The 22,546-nt window shown below is 48.0% G+C and overlaps 1 protein-coding gene across 1 annotated transcript; it reads left to right on the top strand.

Annotated features, from left to right (window-relative positions):
* Window positions 1–941: 941 nt before the first annotated feature.
* On the top strand, window positions 942–22,411 carry KLHDC4 (kelch domain containing 4). The gene is made up of 12 exons (XM_081017801.1): window positions 942–1,149; window positions 2,175–2,266; window positions 3,042–3,120; window positions 5,141–5,239; window positions 9,559–9,695; window positions 11,338–11,430; window positions 12,718–12,877; window positions 16,601–16,670; window positions 17,040–17,248; window positions 18,356–18,764; window positions 21,176–21,307; window positions 21,700–22,411. The coding sequence occupies exons 1-12, from the start codon at window positions 946–948 to the stop codon at window positions 21,873–21,875; spliced, it is 1,860 nt and encodes a 619-aa protein (XP_080873927.1). The 5' UTR covers window positions 942–945; the 3' UTR covers window positions 21,876–22,411.
* The last annotated feature ends 135 nt before the right edge of the window (window positions 22,412–22,546 follow it).

The raw sequence follows: 22,546 nt of genomic DNA, 5'->3' as shown, positions 1-22,546 counted from the left end.
TCTCCAAGGAGCTCAAGGTGGTGGTACATGGTCGTCCCCCCTGCCCCCGGCGCCTCCTTTAATCCCCACAACAACCTTGTGAGGTAGGTTACTGGCTGGAAGAAGTGCCTAGTGTGCAACATGTTCGAGTGGGAATTTGAACCGTGCTTTCTCCCAGGGTCCCAGTCCGACACTATAACCACCACGGCACCACTCTCGTTTCAAGCTGTATTGTCGAGGATAACCGTGTCTGCTGCCAAGACGCTTTGCACAGTTTCATTTGCAAATGGAATAAGCGCATAGCTGTCAACCTTCCCTTTTTTTGCGGGAAATTCCCTTATTCCAGCGCTGTTTCCCGCTGCTTCCCGCTGCTATCCCGGATTGTTAGATATCCCGTAGACCAGGGGTCTGCAACCCGCGGCTCCGGAGCCGCATGTGGCTCTTTTACACCTTTGCCGCGGCTCTGGGGCGGATACTAGCGAGGGGAGGAGGCGCATTGTGCGCCCCGACACTCCCCACTGTGGCGGGCGCTGTACTGGCTGTGACGTCGCATGGGGGCGGTGCGTGCGTTGGTCACGCACCGTCCCGACGTCACCTTCCCGCCCGCTGTCAGATCGCGGCTCCGGAGATATATTTGTTTTAAATGTTGCAATGGTTTTGCGGCTCCCAGTTGTTTTTTTCTTCGGAAACGGGTCCAAGTGGCTCTTTTTGTCTTAAAGGTTGCAGACCCCTGCCGTAGACTGTCCCCGGGACAGGTGAGGCTGCTGATCCCTTATTTTCAAATCTGAAAGTTGACAGCTATGAATAAGCGGCCACCGACTTGCATCAAATCAGCCCGCTTCGTCTGTTCTCCAGATCCGAAGGCCTGGCAGGGAGCCTTCCCTTCCAGCAGATGGCAATAGTCTCATTTTTGCGGCGGATGAGAAGGATCCCGCTTGCCGCCTTTGCTCCTTCCCTCGGCAGGAAATGACCTTTGTTTGGGGTTTGGGGAAAAGGCCAGGCTGGGTCGGGGCACGTGTGTTTTGCGTGCAGAGGGAAGAGGCTGGCCAGGCGGCCTGTCCTGCTGCAAAGATGGGCAAGAAGAGCAAAAAGGAGAAGAAGGTGAAGGGGGCTGAGAAAACAGCCGCCAAGATGGAAAAGAAAGTCTCCAAGAGGGCCAAGAAGGAGCAGGTGAGCCCAAAGGGCTGCGAGGAAGCTGAGCTGCCCCCCTCCCGCCAGGGCTCCTGTGCCTTTAAGAGCTTCGCTGCAGGCAGAAGCTCAACAGGTCTGCATTTCCTGGATAAAGAAGAAAAGCCCCCTTGGCTGAATTTCTGTGTAGTCTTCAGCCCCCACCCCGCTAAAAAAAAAAAAAAGGCGCATCAGCTATAGGGCGGGGTGGGGGGAAGGAATGCAATTCATACGAACGTAGGTAGCTGCTTCATACTGAGTTAGACTATTGGTCCATTGAGCTCAGTGCTGGCTGGCAGCAGCTCTCCAGAGGTTTCGTTTCATTCATTTTATTTGTATGTCTCTTTCCCACAAAATAAAATCATGCTCAGAAAAGCGGCTTACAACCAAAAAGCAGGGATGCATTTCAAACAATTTCATAGTAACATAGCAGAACATGGCAACAGTTTCATAACATAGCAGAACAATAACGAATATAATAACAAAAACCCACATTCTGATACTATAAATAGAACGAGGTTATTTAAACAACACGCAGCGTCCAATAGTGGAAATAATAAAGGAGCTTCGCATTTCGTCTTAGTCCTAGAAGCACTCCTCCCAAGGTGTTGCTCAGTGTCCCTCTCTTGCAGCAGCTTAGAAGGCTTCCAAGGGCAAAGGGTGGGGTAACTGGAAACACCCCTGCCGTGATATTGGTGTTTCAGGCAGGGGGTGTCTCCAGCCCTACCTGGAGGTGCTGCTGGGGATTGAACCTGGGACCTTATGCATGCAAAGCAGATGCTCTGCCACTAAGCTATAGCTCTTTTAAAAATAAAGGTTTGGGCGGCTGTGGCAGTACTCTAGGTGAGAGAGAACAAGAAGAGAGAGAACAGTGTAATAGAATAAGCCCCCAAATCATCTGAGCATGGGAAATTCCTTCTAGATCTTGTGGTTCAGTCTGTGCTGGCCGATGGGAGTTGTAGTCCAACAACATATGGAGGGCACCTGGTTGTGAAATGCTCTTGATCAGTCTGTCTCTTTGTTTAAAGGAGGATCTTGAAGCTCTTATAGCGGAATTCCAGACACTGGATGCTAAGAAGACTCAAGTGGTTGAGACAAGCTGCCCCCCGCCCTCCCCAAGGTAAGAATGTGCACAGGGGTCATATTTTCCTGGAAGTGTGGGCTATAAACCCCTAATAATTTTACCAGCCTTGCTGGAACCAGCATTGATTGTGCAGCATTCAGAATAACTAAAAGATCAGAGGGGTCTCATCATTTGGCTTTATTCTCTGTTATTTTTTCTACTAACTTTTTTTTTAAAAAAATTGCTTTTTACCTAATAGTCTTAATCTTTTGAGACTTGCTTGCAGCCTTTCTCAACCTGTGGGTCCCCAGATGTTGTTGAACTACAACTCCCACCACCCCTAGCTAGCAAGGCCAGAGTTCAGGGGTGATGGGAGTTGTAGTCCAACAACATCTGGGGACCCACAGGTGGAGAACCGCTGTGTGCTTGCTCTTGTATTTCTGTTGGTTTGGTGTTTTTGCAAACTGCCTCTCAGCCTCGCAAGGTTGTTGTGTGGAATAAATGAGGATGGGAAGAGCCCCTTGAGCTCCTTTGTGGGGGGAAAGGTGGGATATAAATGAAATAAATAAATAAATGATACTATGATTTTGAAATTAAATGTGTTGATATTTCCCCTCTTTTTAATGTTAGTATGGATAACAGTAATGAACCTAAGCTGTTGTCAATATAGTGACCACTTTCATACGTCTCAGAAAGTGGCTGCTTTTGCATGTCACCATAAGTGTTGCAGGATGGAGTTATATAAAGCTCTAAAGTACTTTTGCACGGTACGCATGGAACAGCTCCCCAGTTTGTTCCCCTTCTTATATCTGCCCCATTTTTCCATCTCCAGGCTCAATGCATCTCTGTCTCCCCATCCTGAGAAAGATGAGCTAATCCTCTTTGGAGGTGAATATTTCAATGGCAAAAAAGTAAAGTATATCCTTTTGTCTATCCTCCTGCCCCCTTCCCTGCCCCAGGGTACCTGTGGTTGCCCTCCAGGTGGTGCCAGGCTCCCAACTCCCATCAGCCCCAGGCAGCGTTGCCTAATGGGCAGGGGTGATGGGCATTGTACTCCAGCAACATCTGGAGGGCCATGGGCTCCCCAGCCCTGCCCTAACCCCAGTTCACCCTGCTTATACTTTTTGCCTTGACTTTTTGCTTTCAGTGATTTTGCACAAAATTATTTTATTGGAATGAGGAGCTATTCAGGGTCCCAGAATAAATGGGACTGCCTGTCCATGCTGCCCACTGTAATGACGTTCCAGCTGCCACAGGCATGGCAGGTTCCATTAAAAGGGCCAAGAGTGATTGCCTGGCCATCATCAATGTTTTAGGAGTTCATAACTCCTGGAGACAGATTTGGAGCATCTCCTTCAGCTCCTCGGCCTCTCTGCACATGAATAGCCTTCCTGCTGCTTTGCAAAAGGAGCTGGTCTCCTTTCTGTCCAAATTGAGCACATCCAGACTATGAATTTTGCAGATACAGAGTCAGACATTTGGGTCACAGACTGATTGTGGTCTCAAATTAGCAGTATAGGAATTGAGTCATTTCCCCCAACCGTTCCCTCTTTCTGTACAAAGCATTCTTTGGGCTGACGCAGTGGGGGAAGCAGACAGTTCCTCTGCGGTTTCATCCTTCAGCCCATAATTTCTCAACATGGGGCAACAGGTTTCTTGGAGGTCTGCTTATTGTGGAGGAGCCTGCTTGGCTTTTACCACCATGTCTTCCCAAGTTCCTATCCCCTTAACGCCAGGATTCCCTTCTGAGGTAGGTAAAGTTGCTAGGAGTTGCACCTTCACCCCTCAGTACCTAAAAAAGGTCATGCTTTGGTAACTAGAAGTCTTTTATGAATGTAATAGATTTCTGTTTAGCTCTGGGCACTGCCTAGTGTGCAGAAGTGTCCTTGTCTCTCTTCAAAGAGCTTGGAAAATGCAAATCCTGGTGGGAGCTTTTAAAATAATGCTTTGGCATCAGTACCTCTCCCAAGACTTAAGGGATGGGGTAGGCTCTAAACCAGGCACCCCCAACATTCGGCCCTCCAGATGTTTTGGACTACAGTTCCCGTCATCCCTGACCACTGGTCCTGTTAGCTAGGGAGCATGGGAGTTGTAGGCCAAAACATCTGGAGGGCTGCAGGTTGGGGGTGCCTGCTCTAAACTAAGAGAAGAAACTGAGTGCGCATCTATTACCAAGTCAGGTTAAAGGTCCTTGCATTAATTTGCAAAGGCCTGAGCAACTTAGGTCCAGGGTAGCTTAGGGATCACCTGAACCCTTATATCCTGGCTTGATCATTGAGATCATCTGCAAGGGTGGTGTTGACTGTTCTACGAGTTGCCAAAGCTCATTTGGCATCGATGTGAAATTGAGTCTTCAGCATCATTGGCTTGATCCTGTGGCATGCTGTTACTGGTGAAGATTCATCAGGTGCCTTCTAGATTAAATTTACCTTTAAATGTTTGCTGGAAAAATTTCTGTGCTAGGTTATGTATACACATAAGAGCCATGATTTTAAATTTTAATGTGGTTACAGTTTAAAATCATTAGTAGGATTGGAATAGCACTTGCAGTTTAATGGTGCATTTTGGATATGATGGAGATATAAAAGACTTGGATTATTATAAAACATGCAGGAGGAAATGATTAACGATAGGACCCACAAAAGCGGGGAGGGAAGTCCAGGAGATTCTTTGTAATCTTGTTTTTATGATGTATGTTGGATATTTGATTGTAAAACTTTAATTCGAAAAACCAAATAAATAAATTTATAAAAATAAATAAATGCTGATGTGGTTTTTTTAATTGTATAGATATAATTGTGGCAAATCACTTTGGGGTTTTTTATTCTTAAATTGCCGTATACAAGTATTTTAATAAATAAAAGGAATGTGTGTGTGTGGAGTATGCTACATATTCTAGCAAGCTTCTGCCTCGTCTTTCTCTTCCTCTAGACGTTCCTGTACAACGAGCTGTTTGTTTACAACATTCGGAAGAACAGCTGGGCTAAACTTGACATCCCCAACCCCCCTCCACGCCGCTGTGCCCATCAGGTAATAATACGCTCTGCCCCAGGAAGCAGTTCTAGGAGGGGAGGGTTCGCAGTAGTAGGAGGGGTTACACAGCTGATACAGAGGCCCTCCTGACATCCTCCTTCACCAGCATCATACCATGTGTTGCCTCAGAGTAGCAGTATATTAATTGTTATTTGTTTTAAGGTTTCAGGGTGGGTAATAACAATTTAAAACACAACATATATTTAACTTTAAAATCATATAAATATATAGGCACAGAGACACACATGCACACTAGGGGCTGCTGCGCCACACTAGGGATCCCCTTTCCCAACTCATACAACTATTATGCACAGTCCCAACTCCATTTCTGAAGCCGCCTCTGTCTTTGGTTCTGCAGTCCTGTTTTTATCTTCACCCCTATTCTTCCTCCCCTTTGCCATTTTCCTCTCAGTTCCTTCTGCCCCTGCTTTTCTCAAACTTCTGCTGTTGTTTAAAACCACTTTCCCCATCAGTGTTTCTCCCTTCTGACTCCCGTGCCACTGCCCCTTGTGTCAGGCAACCTGTCTTCTTTTCCCCTCCCCTGTCCCACCCTGACTTCATGCAAATCCAAGATTGTGATGTGGCACTGCAGATCGTCCAGTAAGGGACAGCAATGACAGCCTTATATTTTTATGTAGAGAGAGAAAGTTGCATGGTTATTTTTGCATCAGATGTGGAAATAAGCATATATGCAAGAACGGTGCTAGAGAAACCCAGAGTTTGGTGCTGGTGCTCGAAAAAGGATGGGCTCTCTCTGTATATGTTTGTGTGTGTGTGTGTGTGTGTGTGTGCTCTCTCTGTAAAATTCTACCTGTCATAAATGACAGTGTCCAGCAGGTGGTGCTTTAACAAGCTGTAATTTTCCACAACAAGCCGTTCTCTGGAGCAGGACTCTCCAACCCGTACAGATCAACTCCTGGGATCCCGCTCTTAACCTCATCCTGCAACCGGGACCTGTTTTTAAATTTGTTTTACTGGATATGCCTTTCTCTCTCCTTACCAAGCAGCAGCAGCAGAAGAAGAAAATCCTTCTAGACTTCTTTGTGTGACCTACCTTTGGGTTACATGTGATCTATTTCTGGGCCACCATCCAACTACTGTAGGCCACCACAGGCCTGGAGTTGCAATACACTTTTGCATACATACATTGCACTGTTTGGCCCAGATCAAAGCATAAAAACACTGTTTCATTCAACCCAGCAATCCCAGCACAAAGCAACTGCAGCAGTACTAACGCCCTCCCCCCTCCAACTTTTCTACCCAAAAGCTCATAGAAAAAGAAATATTCACAAGGTCTGGTGAAAGGATGACAAGGAGAGAGCCAAATGTATCTCTTGAGGCAGGGAATTCCATGGAATTCCTCTTGAGGGGCCACTCTTGGAAAAAAGTCCTGTCTGCTAAATTACGCTCTGAAAGCCAGGATTGACTTTCCACCCCCACCCTGCTTAGGTGGCGAGCCGATTTGGGCTCGCCCGCAGAGGCTGATGGACCCTGATAGATTCCGTCAAGCCTTGCGGGACCTTGCTCCCCCTGGCGACTCATTGACTGAGCTTGTTGAGGGCTGGAATACCCAGCTCCTGGCAGCCATAGATGAGATCGCACCTAAGCGCCCTCTGCGACTCCGCAGAAACCGGGCTCCCTGGTTTACCGAGGAGCTTCGGAAAATGAAGCGGGACCTCAGACGGCTAGAGCGAGTATGGCGGGGTGCCCGTGACGGAGCCTCAAGAACATCTTATAGGGTTTTTATGAAAACCTATGAGATGGCGGTGAAGGCCGCTAAGAAGTCTTACTTCTCGGCCTCCATTGCATCCGCTAGCTCTCGCCCGGCGCAATTATTTAGTATAATTAGGTCTTTAACGTCCCTTGAAGGACAGCCAAATTTAAATAACAATCTGACACAGAGCTGTGAGGCATTTGCGAGCTTTTTTGCGGAGAAGGTCCTGTTGCTCCGCCATGACCTCCCTGCCAATTTGGATACAGTAAAGGAACTGGAGGCCCCTCGACTGTCCTCGGGTCCAGTATTGGACCACTTTGATCGGATATCCCCAGCCGATGTGGACAGACTCCTCCGAGCTGGAAAGCCCACCACCTGTCCTCTTGACCCGTGCCCGTCTTGGCTGATTAGAGTGTGTCCAGACGAGGTGCGGGCCCCCCTGGGGGATATCATCAATTTGTCCCTTGGCACCGGGATATTTCCAGGGGAATTGAAGGAGGCAGTGGTGCGCCCGCTCTTAAAGAAAACATCATTAGATCCCTTAGATCTATCCAATTACCGCCCAGTTTCGAATCTTCCATTCCTGGGTAAGGTGATTGAGAGAGCGGTTGCTGAACAGCTTGGTAGGTTTCTGGATGAAACATCGGCGCTGGATCCATTCCAGTCTGGCTTCTGCGCTGGTCATGGGACCGAGACGGCTCTGGTCGCCCTAACAGATGATCTCCGCAGGCAGCTGGATCGAGGCGGGTCGGGGCTGCTGATTCTTCTAGACCTGTCAGCAGCCTTCGACATGGTTGATCACGAACTCCTGGACCACCGCCTTGCCGACGTGGGGATCCAGGGCACAGTCCTTCAATGGCTGCGCTCGTTTCTCTCCGGTCGGGGACAGAGGGTGGCGCTTGGGGGGGAATTGTCATCCCGCCACTCCTTGGTGTGTGGAGTGCCTCAGGGTGCGATACTCTCCCCGATGCTTTTTAACATCTTTATGCGCCCCCTCGCCCAGCTTGTCCGGAGTTTTGGGCTGGGTTGCCATCAGTATGCCGATGACACCCAACTCTATCTGTTGATGGATGGCCATCCTGACTCGGCCCCAGACACACTGACCAGATGTTTGGAAGCTGTGGCTGGATGGTTACGTGGAAGCCGGTTGAAGTTAAATCCTTCGAAGACAGAGGTCCTCTGGCTGGGACGGGACGATATGGAATTGGGGGGGCAACTCCCATCTCTTGCGGGGGTGCAATTAGTGCCAGCACCGTCCGTTAAGAGTTTGGGTGTAATCTTCGATACCTCCCTCTCTATGGAGGCGCAGATTACAGCTATAACAAAGGCGGCATTTTTTCATCTCCGCCAAGCTAAGCAGTTGGCCCCTTATCTCTCTCGCCCTGACCTAGCCACTGTGATCCACGCGACGGTCACCTCCAGACTGGATTATTGTAACTCGCTCTACGTGGGGCTGCCCTTGAGACTGACCCAGAAACTCCAGCGGGTGCAGAATGCCGCGGCGAGACTCCTTATGGGGTCTTCGCTGCGAGATCACATTCATCCGGTACTATACCAGCTGCACTGGCTCCCGGTGGAGTACAGGATCAGGTTTAAGGTGCTGGTTTTAACCTTTAAAGCCCTATACGGCCTAGGACCCTCGTACCTACGGGACCGCCTCTCCTGGTATGCCCCACAGAGGAACCTACGGTCTGCAAATAAAAACATCCTGAAGGTCCCAGGCCTCAGAGAGGTTAGGCTGGCCTCAACTAGAGCCAGGGCTTTCTCGGCTGCGGCTCCAATCTGGTGGAACGCTCTGTCACAAGAGACTAGGGCCCTGCGGGACCTGACATCTTTCCACAAGGCCTGCAAGACAGAGTTGTTCCACCAGGCCTTTGGTCAGGGCCCAGCCTGACTCCCTCCTCTGGCAACCTGCACAGAACTTTGCTTAACGGTTGCCATTAATTTGATTTTAATTAATTTTTATAATGAAATGTTTTAGAATGTTGGATTATTTGATTGTTTGATTATTTGTTTGTTGTTAGCCGCCCTGAGCCTGGCTTTGGCTGGGGAGGGCGGGATATAAATAAAATTTATTATTATTATTATTATTATTATTATTATTATTATTACTTTGTATGCTGCAGAGAAAGAACATCTAGATTCCTTTCCTTGTGACACTGTTATCCTTCGGTGTCCATTCTGAATTACGAAGGGATTCTGAAGGCTTTAGCCCAAATGCAGCCCAGGAGCTGAGGCAATAAGACCCATCTGCCACCACTGAACTGTGAAACCTCCAGAATCAGGCCATCTCTCCCCCACCCCCTTTCAGCTATTAAAGTCACAGGCTTGGCTTTGTCAGGGAAGGAATTGCCCTACTCATGGCTAGGATTACCATTTCTGCTTGGAGCTGTTTCAGATCTGCGAACTCTGGACGACCTGTACACATAGAGCCTTGGCCTTGGTTGTCCCAACAGTAAAATGGGGGTAAGCACGACCCAGCTCTCAGTGTTGTTGGTAAGGTTTAATGAGAGAGGCTATTGGTGTGTTGCACATGTTGAAAATTACACAAAAGTTTCTCTAACTTTTTTTATCTATCTCTCTTTCTTTCTTTCTTTGGCAGGCTGTGGTGGTAGCTCAGGGTGGCGGACAGCTTTGGGTGTTTGGCGGGGAGTTTGCTTCACCAGACGGGGAGCAGTTTTACCACTACAAAGATCTCTGGGTCTTGCATTTGGCCAGCAAGACCTGGGAGCAAATAAAGTAAGTGAGGTGTGGCATAATGCATAAGCTGCTTGTCTCCTTGAGCAGTAGCACTGCCAGAGTCCAGTCCTGGGAAACGTCTCTTTTTTCCTTTCCCAGATGTTGCCGGACTCCCAGCTCCCATCAGCTGGCTGGGGCAGATCAGAGTTGGAGTCCAACAGTGTCTGGAAGGGCCACAGATGTTTCCCAACCTTAGGAGAGGGGTGTGATAAGTGGGTAGGCAAAGCGAGTCTTTGCTTTCTGATCCCAACTGATTGGAAAGGTAGAGCATCTTCGAATATTGAAGAGTGTTTAGGAAATTGTGACAACACAAAGCGTGAATTTATCTGGTTGACAAATAGGCAATGCTGTCTTCCATATGTGATCACCTTTTCCTACCTGGAGGAAATACTTAAAACATGAAACTGCACATTGGTGTTTATATGAACATGCAGGAACATGGGAGGCTGCCTTGCACCAATTCAGACTGTTGGTCCCTCTAGTTCAGTATTGTCCACACTGACAAGCAGAATGGCTCTCCAGGGTTTCAGGCAGGGAATCTCTCCCAGCACTACCGGGAGATGCTGCTGGGAATTGAACCTGGGTACGTCAGCCTGCAAAGCAGATGCTCTACCCCTGAGCTACAGTAGAAATACCCTTCTGTACGCAGCTGCTCTATTCCAAGTCTGACCACCTAGCTCAGTACCAACCATTTGGACAAGCAAAGGCTTTCCAAGGTTTCGGGCAAAGTTCTTTCCCAGGTCCTCCTGCCTGAGATCTGATCAGCTGAAGATGGCAGTCTGGTGTAGTGGTTAGAGTGCCAAATTAGGACCTGGGAGACCAGGGTTTAAATCCCTGACTCTCAGCAAGCATGATCTTCGGCCAGTCACTGCCTATCAGCCTAACCTACCTTACAGGGTTGTTGTGGGAATTAAATGAGAAGGGGGAGGACCCTGCACAGCACCGTGAGTCCCTTGGAGAGAAAAGGCAGGATATAAATAATAACCTGGAATCTTCTGCCCGTGATGCACTGTCTCTGCCACTCCTCTGCGGAAGCCCCGTCTGACCCTGTGTTGTCAGTAAGACCTCCTAGGCCCCTGTTTAGCCCACCCTCTCTTTTTTGTTTTCTGCAAACTGCAGTCGAAATGCCAGAAGGAGGGAGTAGCAGAAAGTTGATTTACACACAGACACACTGTCAGGAGAGCAGTGAAACACAGGCGGGCTGCCTCCCCCGCAGACTTTCTCATCAGCACAGATGTTGGAGCTCTTCCCGAGGAGGAGGCGGAGATGGAGCTTTTGTTTCTAATAAATAAAAAAGGGCAGGGTGGGGGTGGGAGAGAAGCAGTTTGTCAGCCAAGAGGGCAAGTGTGTTGCCTAAAGAAAAACAGGCAGCTGGTGCTTGAGCCAAATGGACGTTCTTGTTCCCCACATTGGGGTTGGGCAACTTCAGGCCCTTCTGGTGTAGTTGGGAGTCCTAACTCCCACCATCCCTGCGGCCATTGGTCCTGCTGGCTGCAGGAGTTGCCGGGAGTAGGAGTCCAACAACACGAGGAGCAGAGGCATCTCAGTCCCCGCTCCCCAAATGGTATGAAGCAGGAACTGGCGATGTGCAAACAGTGGTGCCTTCTTCATTCACTTCTCAGTCTGTTCACTTCTGTTTCAGGGCTTCTGGGGGCCCTTCAGGTCGGAGCGGACACCGCATGGTGGTGTGCAAGAGGCAGCTGATCCTCTTTGGAGGGTTCCACGAAAGTGCAAGGTTGGTCGGCGCTGTGCTTTTTGTTTGCTTGTAAAGGGTTGGCTCGGGCCCAGCAGACCTTAGGCCAGGGGCTGCTCACTTGTGGCCTTCCAGATGTTGCTAGAGTCTCTGTACGCATCATCCTTGAGCAATGGCTGTGCAGATGGAGTCCGACAATATATGGAGGGTTACAGCAGCTATCCCATTCCTGCCTCAGATCCATCTTGTTCATTGCACCCCATTCTGAATCCTGCCAGTCAGTGGAGTTCCATTGGTCAAGGGAGTTGTCAGCTAATCTCCAGTCATTGGACTTCATTTCTTCCACCGTGTGCCATGTGTTGATGGCAAGGGCTTGTGGAGAGATGGATCTGCTGCAGAACTCCCTTTCATTGGAGGTGGGGAGGAAAGTCAATTAAGGGACTAGGGACATTGTGGAGGTTTGTCATGTGATGGAATGGGTTGGAGAATGTGGCCACAGAAAAGTGTCGTCTCTTTTTCCCATAACATTAGAAAGAACTCCAACAAAACTGACTAGCTGTAAATTCAGGATGGACAAAGGGAAGTCCACCTTCATGCAATAAACTTGTGGGATTCTCTGTGTAAACGTGCTTACACAGATGCTGAAGTGGATTGTGCTGATTGCTGGAAGACAGATTTATCAATAGCTCTTAGCCATGGTGGCTGTATGGAGCCTCCATGTTCAGTTGACGTATTCCGTTAAATGCCAGGTAGCAGAGGCATACAGTGTGGAAGGTACTCACGCCCTGTTTGTGGGCTTCTTTGGGACATTTGATCTGCCACTGTGTGGGAAATGGAATGCTGAACTAGATGTGCCTCCATGTTCTCAATGTCTTACAAGTTGCATCTAAAGCCAAGCTTGGAGTGTATTCTGGAAGCTAGACTGGAGCATCATTAAAAAAAGAGAGAAAGAAACAGTGGAATTCAGACAGGCTCCTTTCAGGAATCTGCTTCCAGAAATGACTCTTTTTTTCTTGTCACCTACATGTCAGAGAGTAAGGATTTTTGGACATTCAGCACCAGGGACAGCAACTTTAGGAAGGAAGAGACTTCCTGATAAGTTTTGTGTGCTTATACATTTTTGCTCTGCCTTCCAAAGGATAAGGTGTACATCGCAATCTCTGGAAGTGCCAGTGATGTGGGCACATGCCCCAGCTTAGTGCCCCAGCTTAGTGCTCCAAGAGGCAGGGTGTCCGATAGACACAGCCCTGCTTAGCTTCAGCAAGGTTCATGTGCCTTCAGACCATGCGCCTTATCAGTACCTCTGCCTGCTGCTTTTGTTCCAATCAGAGATTACATCTACTACAATGATGTTTATGCCTTTAACCTGGACACATTTGCCTGGACCAAGCTGACTCCCTCTGGGATGGCCCCCGCTCCAAGGTCTGGTTGCCATCTAGCTACCACTCCTGAAGGCAACATCCTCGTCTATGGAGGCTACTCCAAGCAGGTAAGTGGTGCCTTTTACATTGACTTGCTTAGTTCCCTGTTCCATATTCTTTAGAGCAACTAAGAGTGAGTTTGCAAGGAATAGGCTAGCTTCTCTTATCTGTGTTTCGTTGGGGCTCTGGATCATTTGTAGCAATGTCCACATAACTGAAGACACACACTCTGGACTGGTTGTTTTCCGGGACAGTTCTCCCTTCGTGTGGCTCAGATTTCCCACATGGTGGGGGTGGGGCGATCACTCTGTGCCCCAAGTCATTCAGGAAACTTGTTGATCTGCAAAAAGTTTGGCCACTGAGCCTCAGTCTGCTTAATCAGACTGAACATTTGGGTGGTCAAGGCTTCTTAAAGTGAAAATGTTCCCGTCCATCTTCACATCCCCTAAGTTGGGCTCTTGTTGCAGTTTGTACAGAAAATGTACAACTTCCCTCCTTTTGCAGGGCATGGAAGCAGATCTCTTTAGCCGCTATTGCATCTGAACAGCCAAAGGGACACCACCTTTTGAGCCTCTCCAGTCCCATCTCTTTTGCCTTCCTGTTTGCTTCATCATTCAAGGGTATGGAATGGAGGCCTTGGTGTTGCCTTTCCTAGTGGATAACTAGACTGTGGCTATAGTGCTAACTCCACAACGCCTCTTCCTTTCCTGCCCAATCCCTGGGAGCTCTAGGCAGGATGTTGTTTAATTTAAGCCTCAAAACAACCCCAGGAGGTAGGTTGGGTTGAGGGCAAGCCTCAAGGAGGTCATTATAGCTAAACGCAGATCTGAGTGTGGCTGCTCAGCTCAGCTCTGCTGGCTTGTGCACTACATGTTAGAAATTAAGGGGAGGCATAATGAAGATGTCTAATAGCATGAGCAGAAAGCTAGACTGTTGTGATCGCCTACCCCCTTCTTTTGATCCTGTTTGTCTGGAAGGAAATGAGGGCTTCTCTCCTGTGTTCATTCTTCATTTTACTTTTACTTTCTGACTTTCTCATTAGTGTGTTCTGCCATATAGGGTGGGATCTGCTTGCATTTCCAATTTTGCAGATGCTCACCTGCTTCAGGGGTTGCCTACATGTGCCCACAGAGGGCAGAGAGGGGCAAAAAGCTTGTCCCGGTGATCAAGCACAGCAGCGGCTGACCTATGTAGGTGCCTGCCCCATTTTGTGATCCTTTCTCTTTTTTCCTGCTCTTTTAGATGTGGCAGCCATTTTGTGACCTGCCACACCCCCGCAGCAGCCATTTTGTTATATGCCAGCCCCCCTCCCCAGCAGCCATTTTGTGCCTGGCACCCACAGCACTTTCTCAAAAGTCCAGATTTGTCCCCTGGCTCAAAAAGGTTGGAGTTCCTGCTTGAATGCAGAAAATAGGAACTCATTTCTTGCACGGCATCAGTGATTTGCCCCTTTCCTGCTTTCTCCTATTCCCACCATCTGCACCAACCTTCAAACCACAAAGCATGCCAGGTGTCTGTTTTTAAATGAATACTTGGTGGTTTGCGACAAGGGTAATGTGGTTCCAAGTGGGGTAACAATGCTGTTACCTGTCTGACTCTGCTCTTCCGAGCATGGAGCTGGAAAGGCCTTGTAGTGCCTAGCTTCAAGCTGCTTGCTAGTTTTGGCCTGCTGTATATGGGCTTATGGAACTCCCCGCTTCCTCTTTTGGGGATTTGACACCTGGGGACACCCAGGTACGTTGGCAGCCTATATAGCCTTAGCAAGATCTTACAGTCTTAATGAATTTATTGCATTTACCGTATATCCCACATCTTTCAGAGAGCTCAGGTAGGTGTATATGGTTCTCCCCCTCCTCATTTAATCCCCACAACAACCCTGTGAGGTAGGTTAGGCTGAGAGGGAGAGTGACTGGCTCAAGGTCACCCAGTGGGGGGTTTGAACCCTGGTCTCCCAGGTCCTAGTCTAGCATCCTAATCACTGCCCCACACTGGCTCCCTTTGTAAGGTGCTATGTGCAGTGGGATTGTCCTGACTAGGTCTGAGATCTCGCTGGGTGTTTTTTGCACGGGACATGGTGCAATTTGAAACATGTCTAAGAGCGCCACCCTTTGAAAATGCCCAAAGCCTTGATTCTAGTCCTTATCATCAAAAGTCATATGTGAAGGCCATCTTTGTTTCCACGCTCCATGTTGTGGTTCCACAGGTGGAATCACAAGCTGTTGTGTGTTGACACTTGCTTGAAACCTGTTGTAGCATACAGAACTGTAGAGCTGGGAGGGTCATTGGGGGGTCATCTGGTCCTACCCTCAGTGCAGAAATCTTGCCTCCACAATGCTGTGCCAAAATCTGTGTCCTTTTAATTCCTGCCCATTCTAGAGAGAACAACCACATTTGGGTGTGACCACGTGAGGGATACTGTGTTCAGTTCTGGTCTTACCTCGAAAGGGATATTGCAGAGTTGGAAAAGGTTCAGAAAAGGGCAACCAAAATGTTCAAGGGGGTGGAGCAACTCCCTTATGCTGGAAAGGTTGCAGTGTTTGAGATGTTTCTTTTTCTTTTTTTTAAGATGATATTTATTGGGGGTTTTTTATAGTTACATACTATGCATACACATATCATCTTACATTTTACGTTTATTCTTGCTCTCAAGAGCTGACTTCCCTCCTTCCTCCTTCCGGCTTTTTTGTGTTTGAGATTTTTCAGTTTAGAGAAAAGGTGTATAAGAGATGAGATGATCATGGCACGGAGAAGGTGGATAGAGAACAGTTTCCCTCCCTCTCTCATAACACTAGAACTCATGGGCATCCACTGCGTGTTGGAAGATTTAGCGTAGATAAAAGAAAGTGCTTCTTCATGCAACACATAGTTAAAACTATGGAACTCCCTCCCGCAGGAGGCAGGGGCGGCCATCAAATTGGAAGAGGATTAGACAAATCCATGGAGGAGAGGGCTATTGATGGCTGCTAGCCATGATGGCTCTGCTCTGCTTCCAGAGGCAGGAATGCTGAATATCAGTTGCTGGAAAGTGCAGGAGGAGAGAGAGCTTTTGTGCTCAGGTCCTTCTGAGGGTTTCTGGCAGGCTGGTCGCTGTGAGAACAGGATGCTGAACTAGATGGACCTGACCAAGCAGGCGGCTCTTGCGTTTCTCAGCAAGCCTGTTCCACCTTCTGCGTGACGGCAGATCAGATATTGGAAAGCCACCAGCCTGCCTTATCTTCTCTTTCTAAAGGGCTATTGTAAGCAGCGGTTCTCAACCTGTGGGTCCCCAGATGTTGTTGGACTACAACTCCCATCATCCCTGAGCTCTGGCCTTGCTAGCTAGGGGTGATGGGAGTTGTGGTCCAACAACATCTGGGGACCCACAGGTTGAGAAAGGCTGGATTAGAGGACAATGCACGTGAAGCACTTTCTGAACTCCTTAAAAGTCATAGAAGATGCTGTGGTTACTCTTTAGCCTGTAGCCTTGTTTGCATTTCAGTCTTTCTGTGCCTCAGTAAACTCTGTTCCAGGCTTGCAGAGGAAAGCCTTTTGTAAAAACTTGTATATGTAAGCAAGCCTATACAGACATATTAAGACGTATGATGTACACCTTGTATTAAAAATCTGTTTGTTTGTTTAAAATTTTTTTTTTATTATTATATTCACAGTTTTAAAGTCTGTTTTAGTTATTAGTTTTTAATGGAAATTTTGTACCATTTTTATATCAACCACTTTGATTTTCCTTTATTTAAGCAGTGGATAGATAGCTAGATTAAAAAATATATATCAAACATTTCTCTTTTTTTCTACAGCGAATTAAAAAAGATGTTGACAAGGGCACTCTTCATACAGATTTGTTCCTGTTGAAGGCTGAAAGCTCAGGTAAGCAGGAGGTCTCAGGGCTGCCTGGACTCCATACATAGGAAGCTGGGCCTGGCCTGGGTTCAGTTCTCAGTGTAGTGGCTTAGCTTACTTATATGAGATTTTTGGAGCTATTTGCTTTTCAGGTGGCCTTCCACAAGTGGGATGGCAGGGGAAGCTGGTGGATGGGTGACAGAGCTGCCATTTCAGAGGTATGGGGTGGACAGAGGAGTAGAGGCGGGATTTAAAGTCTTGCTTTTCATTCTTAGCAGGCACTCTGCTCACATTCTGCTGACCTTAGACTTCATGATGTTTCCCTTTGCCTGTGACTTGCAAATGCTGTCCACCTTAAAAAAAAGAAGCACTCCTTTTCTCTTTCATGTTCCCTAGACAAGTGGAGCTGGGCTCGGATTAGTTCTTCAGGGGTGAAGCCGACCCCCAGGTCTGGTTTCTCAGTGGCTGTGGGTCCCAGCAACCGGTCCCTTCTCTTTGGTGGGGTCCACGATGAAGAAGAGGAGGAGGACCTTGAAGGAGACTTCTTTAACGATATTTATTTCTACGACTTGGCGAAGAACCGGTGGTTTCCTGGACAGCTAAAGGTCTGGAAAGATTCTTATTCTTAACCATGGGGTTACTCCTGCCCAGCAGCCTTTAGCCACCAGCTCTGCCTTCATCTGCAACGTGGAGATAATCACGCTGCCCTACCTTGCAGGGTTGTTGTTAAGAATTGCAGCAAGTGCAAAATGTCGGCAAAAGTGCTCTGAGCACTTCAGAGCCCTGTGCAAGTTCTGAGGGTTTCACCTTTTGGTTTACAAGCCCCCTGGCCTTGCAGAGGAGACAGGGATGCGTGCATGAACACCACAAAGTTGCCAAATAAAAAAAGGAAAACCGAAAAGAAAGAAAAGACCCTACATATTTTCACCTGCAGTACAATTCAACCCATGCAGACCCGTTGTAACATAGAGAATTGAGCCTGGGAGGTGCAGGGGTTAGAATGCTGGACCAGGACCTGGAGAACCAGGGTTCAAATCCCTACTCGGGCAAGAAGCTTGGGCCAATCTCTCCCTCTCAGCCTAACCTACCTCACAGGGTTGTTGTCATGATAAAAGAGAGAGGAAGAGAGTCATGCACGTCATTGCAAGCTTGGAGGAAAGGTGGGATAAAAATGCAATTGATGAATAAAACAAAATAGATAATGATTACTTGCGGCCATCACAGTGGACTAATCTGCCCATTTAGCAAAATGCAAGTGTTGCCATCCCACCTGGATTGTACCACTTCAGAAAGCAGGTTGGGAGTTGTGTGTTTGAATGCTCCCTGTGTATCATCACAAAGTCCTTAAAAAGGAAAGCTGGCACGCCAGGGGAAAGCCTCCAGCCAAGCCTACACCCCAGTGCAACCATCTTCTATGTTGCTGTTGTTGTTGTTAAAAAATTCAATCATGCAATTCCCACCTGCATTTTAAAGTGGTACAGTCCATTTCTGAATGGTACAGTCCTTCTGGCACTGTGGTACAGGTCAGCTCCCTGTCAACAGAAGTGGAGAGGTGGACACTGGATAACGAACCAATTCCTGCCAAATTTCATCAGTTTGTCAGGAAGGTGGCAGCTGTCTGTTCTGCTTTGCTTTTCAAAAGTTGTGCAGGCTTTCGCTTTTGGGCTCCGGCCTGCTTCCATTAAAGCGTTCCTCCCCTCCAACCTTAACAGGGCCCAAAGACTGAGAAGAAGAAGCGGCGTCGAGGGCCTGCGGCAAAGACTGGCTGTGAAGGTGGTGAGACTGAGGAGCGGCTCCCTCCGAGCCCCGTGGAGATCGTCAAGGAGGTGGTGGCAGAGGATGGGACCATCATGACTATCAAGCAGGTGATTTCGGCCCCCGAGCTGGAGCTGCAGGATCCTGAGTCGGAGGACGAAGAGGATGGCATGGGTGATGAGGCCTCCGGCCAGCAGGTGGAGCCTTGCCCACGCTCAAACGCCATGCTGGCAGTCAAGCACGGGGTGCTCTATGTTTACGGAGGGATGTTTGAGGTGGGCGACCGCCAGTTCACTCTGAACGACCTTTATGCTATTGACCTCCACAAGATGGAAGAATGGAAGGTCCTCGTGGAGATGGACCCAAGTAAGTTGAAGCCACTTACCATATTTTGCTTCAAGCTCTTGCATCCAGCTTTCTGTTCTGTACTTCTGCCATTACACTGGGCAATTGCAACGTTTGTTGATGTTAAGAATTCAAATTCTCTTGCATTTATTTTTTAAAACAACAACAGCAACAAGTTGCTAGTCGTTAGGGCTGAAGCTTTCTTGAAAGCCTATTGGTGCTGCCTGATGAAATCCCAAAAGCTGTTGGAGCCAGGGATCAGACACTGGTGTTCTGACTACTTGCCCTTCCCCAGTTGGCAGCAGAAGCAAAAATCAAGACACTGACCAGAAGGATAAAATAACACAGTAATTGCCATCCTCTTCACAATTCTACCAAGAGATGACAGGCTTTCCATCTGATCAGGTCCTTAATTGTGTTAGGACTTCAACTCAGCAATTGGAGTTAGTGGGGTCCTGCCTGCAGGTTTCCCTCAGGCATCTGGTCAGCCAAGGTGAGAACAGGATGCTGGACTACATGGGCCACAGGCCTGATCCTGCAGGCTCTTATTTACCTGTATTGCACAGAAAATATGCATGCTTTGTTCATTTGTCTGATTTAAATAGAACAGCTACCAAGGAGGCACAAACACAAACATGATCCGTTGCTAGGGCTTTGATTCTGTAGTATTTGTCAACTCCTTCCATGACAAATTCCAGTGAGCTGCAAGTTTTGCTGCTGCTGCTGCTTCCCATCCAACATGACTTCTGAAATTTCACTGGGCACTACTCACATTGTATTTTTTTACCAGCCTGTCTCTGCAAACATAAGGACTAGAAACTTAAGAGAAAGCCCTTATTCTTAAAATACTTGATTCTGTGCCAGACACTGAGCATTCACACAAAACCAGTGGGAGCATGTGGAGCATCCACAGGCGTCAGCAGACAGTCAGAACTTCAGGAAAGCCTTTTGTTTAACAATCTCATCAAGTTCCTGGGCATTGGAAACTATTCCTAGAAATCAGGGCTGCCGTGTTTAATTTTACTACACGACTGCAGCTACTGGGGACAAAAGCCTATTTAGGCTGGCAAATTAGACAGGTGATGGGGATGCAGCCTGCAGCCGAGGCTCTTTTTAATTCCTGGGCCTGTGAATAGCGTTGGATTTCATCAAGTGCGCGCACACAAAGTCTAATTTTGGCCTGGCTTAATCCCCGGGAAAACCTTTTTTTCCATGCCCTTTGGCTCTAAGTTGTCTGGCCTCATTTGTGTCTGGACCTTGAAATCTTTGTCTTAATCCCACCAAAGTCGTCATGTCTGTGTGTTGACGCCTTTTTAGGCTGAGTGCCTTTGGCAACCCCCAGTTGCCCAGAGCTCCAGGCACTAGCCACAAACTCCTCTTAGTTATCCCACAGGTCTTTCCACTTCGTTTTTTCCACTTACTGTTGTCATAGAACCATGGAACTGTAGAGTTGGAAGGGATCCCCAAGGGTCATCTAGCCCAGCCCCCTGCAATGCAGGAATCACAGCTAATCACAGTCATGTAAATAAGGTTGCTACCTGCCTTCAGTGCCGTCTCCTAGTGGGAAGGCGGGATATGACTCCTTTAAATAAAGTAAAACAAATCTCAGCCTCTGCTGCTCACAAGCCTTCCATGATACCTGGACACAGGCAGCTGTGTTGACGGATTATTATTATTTGTACCATTAATTAAATGCATTGCCCATCCTTCACCAGCAGGTCTCAGGGTGGGGAGCAACAATTAAAAATGCAGAATTAAAAGCAGATTACAGTCACAGGTTGGGCCCTGAAAGCACACGCATCTCAGCTGTCAAAGGCTGGGATAAAGTTGTGCATCTTCAGTATTCGCCAAAAGCTGTACAGTTGCCTAGCTGGTCTTTTCCCTGGGTTCTAGGAACATAGGAAGTTGCCATATGTCCGTGTAGCTCAGTACTGTCTGCACTGACTGGCAGAGGCTTTTCAGGGGTTCAAACGGGGGTTCTCTTCCAGCCCAACATAGAGGTCCCAGGAGTGGAACATGGGGCCTTCTGCATACAAAGCAGATGCTCTCCCCCTCTCCTGTGGTGCATCTGGCTGTGTTGCTTTTCAAGTGAGGTTAGGATGTTGATCCCATTTCCCTCCTGCTTGATGGTTAATCAACTCTCTATTCACTTAAGCTTTGAGGAGGTCTTCTCCCTCTCTGGGTACCTGAGCCCCAATCTAGGTTCAGTATTTTTAATTTTGAAAGTTAGAGACAATGAGTCTCAAGCTTGCCTTGGCAACCTCCTGTTTGCCCCAGACAGCCACCACTGTAAACCCAGGTATATAAAGAGTTGGCTGCTGGTCACCTGATGGTGATGAAATTCTAGATAAAGTGGTCAGAGGGGAAGCTGCTGTTCCTGCTGCTAACTTTATATTCCCTTTTATACCTGTGAATTTTAATGGCTGCGGCAGAAACTCAGGAATGGCTTGAAGATTCAGAGTCTGATGACGAGGGAGATGTGGAAGGTGCGGAGGGAGGAGACGAGGAGGACGAGGAGGAAGATGAAGAAGAGGACTCTGACGATGCTGAGGGCGAGGATGAAGGTAGTTGTGCAGAAAAGAGCTGGAAAAAAGCACCCGTGTTCTCAGATGTTCTGGAAAGGAGACACTTGAGTTTCCTGTCTCCGCTTGACTTTGCATGCCAAATGTTAGCTTTAATGTAATCTGCTTGACTTTTTGTTAAGTGGATTTGGCCACGAATTGTGCAGTTCAAGCTTCATCTGTAAGGAAGTGGAGATTCGTTGGGGATTTTAGTAGAGTTGCTATAGGGTATTACACATTCTTTGTGCAGCATCTTTTTTGTCTATGGAGTGCTACACCTGGAAGAGAGCAGGTGGTCCTCTCTGCTCTGCTCCTCATTGCACTTTCTCTCTCTCTCTCTCTCTCTCTCTCTCTCTCTCTCTCTCTCTCTCCCTCTCCCTTCCTGCCATCTGCAGTAAAGGAAGATCACCCCGCTGTGCAGCCTGATGAAAAGTACACAGATTACCTCTCCCGGACAGAGCAATACTGGGTGAAACTGGCCCGCCAGAAGATGGGCCCTGATGCCAAAGAGAAGAAGATGGTGAAAGTGGGGCATGCAATGGCAAAGGCCTTCCATGAAGGGTCTGCCTAGCGAGGTCTTGCCTGCCCCTCAATGAACGTTGGGACAACTGTTGTGTAAACATGCAATTCTCCATCTTCAGCGGAAACTACCACTTGGCTTTCTGCATGTTAATGAATTGGCTGTAAGGGAGCAGTTTGCAGCTACAAGGATTAGAAGGCCACCTCTGGCCCTGCAAGTGCTTCTCTCCCTCTCCCTCATCCGCTCCTGCTGATTTTGTGACAGGTTGCTGGAGCTTTGGGACTGGAGGATGCTCCCTTGTGATATTGTCAACGTCACCCTGGTTGGCACAGGGATGCCTTCCAAGGGGGGGAGGCAGGAAGAGGAGAGGAAATGGGAGAGGCTTGGGTGGGCCACTCTGAGGGAGTTGGTGGTTTAGAGGGGTCAGGTGCTTAAAAGCTTGGCTATTCTTGTTGGAAGCTTTGAGTTTGATACTTAAATGTTTGAGAGTTTCAGGAGGCTCCTGTTTTCTGCTCCCATCATCAGACCAGGAACTGGGACTTAACCATTTCAGCAGGTTTTATAAATAAAGGTTCTTTTGTCTGTTAGGATGCTTTCTCCTCTTTAATGGGCAGTACTGAAGATGGGAAACCTTTTGAGCAGGGATCTACCAAGCTCCCATCTTGTTCTGCATCTGACAGCTGTGCCAACACCAAGCCAGACATTCTTCATGCTTAGAAAGC

The sequence above is a fragment of the Podarcis pityusensis genome (genome assembly GCF_964106645.2).
Source record: "Podarcis pityusensis genome assembly, chromosome: 8".
In the NCBI taxonomy this organism is placed as follows: domain Eukaryota; kingdom Metazoa; phylum Chordata; class Lepidosauria; order Squamata; family Lacertidae; genus Podarcis; species Podarcis pityusensis.
Note: the sequence above shows the minus strand (reverse complement) of the source record. Positions and strands in the feature narration are given on the sequence as shown.